The sequence below is a fragment of the Sinocyclocheilus anshuiensis genome, unplaced genomic scaffold (assembly GCF_001515605.1).
Source record: "Sinocyclocheilus anshuiensis isolate Anshui unplaced genomic scaffold, SAMN03320099.WGS_v1.1 scaffold1614, whole genome shotgun sequence".
Taxonomy (NCBI): domain Eukaryota; kingdom Metazoa; phylum Chordata; class Actinopteri; order Cypriniformes; family Cyprinidae; genus Sinocyclocheilus; species Sinocyclocheilus anshuiensis.
The window spans coordinates 612,703-615,062 of NW_015547777.1; the positions used below are offsets into that span (position 1 = coordinate 612,703).

At 37.1% G+C, this 2,360-nt stretch overlaps 1 protein-coding gene across 1 annotated transcript in view; it reads right to left on the reverse strand.

The window, feature by feature from the left end:
* The window catches only part of snx2 (sorting nexin 2), a 42,029-nt gene that overhangs the window by 35,508 nt on the left and 4,161 nt on the right, over positions 1 to 2,360 (reverse strand). Inside the window, exons 3-4 of the mRNA XM_016507528.1 lie at positions 1,107 to 1,234; positions 921 to 990 (exon numbers count right to left, since the gene is read on the reverse strand). Of these exons, the coding sequence (XP_016363014.1) occupies positions 921 to 990; positions 1,107 to 1,234 (198 nt within the window). The remainder of the gene's footprint in view (positions 1 to 920; positions 991 to 1,106; positions 1,235 to 2,360) is intronic.

Consider the following 2,360-nt stretch of genomic DNA (forward strand, 5'->3'; position numbering starts at 1 on the left):
CTCACACACACACACACACACACTCTCTCACACACACACTCTCTCACACACACATACACACACACGAGCTCATCACTGATCTGACGCCACCAGAACTCGTCTCTGATGATCTGTGCATGGACTCACCCACAATGCTCTTCTCAGGAGCAGGAGGAACGATGTAGCCGATGTGCATGTACTTGGAGGCTAATTTACTGTGCAAACCCAGAAAATCGCTGAAGCGCCTCTTGACGCAGACCTCGTCTCTGCTGAATATGGACAGACTGGTCTGCAAACAGAGAAAGAGAGTCACACACGTCCTCCAGGAGATCCACAACATCTCAGACCAGAACCTAAAGCTTTTCTTACTTTGGTCAACACTTTATAGACCATGTACGCATTCATGCCGTCACCTAGAAAAACAAAGAAATTAATCAGCATGTGTGCACAAATACACAAGGAATTGTGGTTTCCAAAAGCTCTGGGCAAAAATAAATAAATTGATAAATTAATAAATTAATTAATTAATTAAAAAAGTAATGCTAAACAGAAATATATATATAATTTTTTTTCCAGGAGCTCTGGGAAAATAATAAATAAATAAATAAATAAATTAATTCAAAAAGTAGGGCTAAACAGATATATATATATATATATATTCAGGAGCTCTGGGTAAATAAATAAAAAATAAATAAAAATTTACATGACATACATAAAATAAATAAATAAATAAATATATATACATATATATATATATATATATATTATAAACAAATACAATAATTTAAATAAAAATGTATAATAAAATACAAATTTTATATATATCTATATATAGAAACACAGAGAGTTTCATTTATTTTCCGGTGCTGTAGTCGCGAATCCTGCACCTGATAACATTTGAAAAGGTCTATCGATTCACATTTCATCCTCAAACACCTTACCAACTTTCTCAGGGTCAGAAACGGAGATCTGGATGTCAAACGTGTCCCTGTTTTCCTCTTCATCTTCATCCTAGAGAGGAAGAGTCCAGTGAACGTGAGAAACGAATGAGACTCAGTGAGTGTGTGTATCATCATCTCTCAGATACGAGATCACAGTAAAGCACATGAGTGCACACGGCGCTTCACCTGGTCCGGCGAGCGGTCGAACACGTCTGCTCTGGGGTTAATCGTGACGGGTGTGACGGCGGGAGACGGACCGTCTGACAGGATCATCTGCCGCTCTGGACTGTCCAGAGACACTTCCTCCGTCGCTTCTGAAAGAGAGAGATAATGTGAAAAAAAATCATGCACAGATGCTCAGTTCAGTTGATTATTAACAAAGTGTGAGTTGTTATGCAATAAACACTTCGCGTCTGCCTAACAACGCCCCTTGGCTGTTATAAATTCTCTGTAAACCACGGCTTCACGGGGCTTATTGCTTTTATAAAACGGTTATTCCATATACGTAGTTAGGTTTCACACAATAAAAAAGAGCAAATAAAGTGTAATGATATTAATAAAAACAGTATTCTTCCACCAAACAATGTAGCTCCTCAGAAACAGTTGTGGTTGCTACAAAGTGGTTGCCGAGCAACACACAAACGTAAACAAAGGTGTATGTTACTTTGTAGCGTCATTTACAACAGCTTCGAACGCGGCTCAGCCAATCAGAATCAAGCACCGGAACTATCTGCTTTATAATACGCCATTTACTATGCAGTTCAAAAGTTTGGGGTCAGTGAGATTTTTATTGTTTTTCAATAAAGTCTCTTCCACTCACCAAGGTTGCATTTATTTGATTAAAAATACAGTAAAATTGTGAAATATTATTACAATGTAAAACAGCTGTTTTCTATGTGAATGTGTTAAACTGTAATTTATTTCTGTGATGTGCAGCTGTATTTTCAGCATCATTACTCCAGTCTTCAGTGTCACATGATCTTCAGAAATCATTCTAATATGCTGATTTGCTGCTCGAGAAACATTTCTGATTATTATCAATGTTGAAAACAGTCATATTTTTATGGAAACCGTGATTCATTTTATTTTTCAGGATTCACAGATGAATAGAAAGTTCAAAAGAACAGCATTTATTTGAAACAGAAATCTTCTGTAACATTATAAATGTCTTTACTGTCACTTTTGATCAGTTTAATGCGTCCTTGATTAATAAAAGTATTGATTTCTTTCATTAAAAATAAAAAAACATACATCGCACTGAACACAAACGCTTGAGCAGTAGTGTTCTGCGAGCCAATAGAAATGGAACGTTCTCAAAACGGTCCAATCCTGAAGCTCCACATTCTGAACACGTAAATGGTTCATTTGAACTGTCATATTCACAAACTCTGAGACTGACGAATCACACACCAGCGAAGAGGTCGTCGGGGCCGGGGTCGT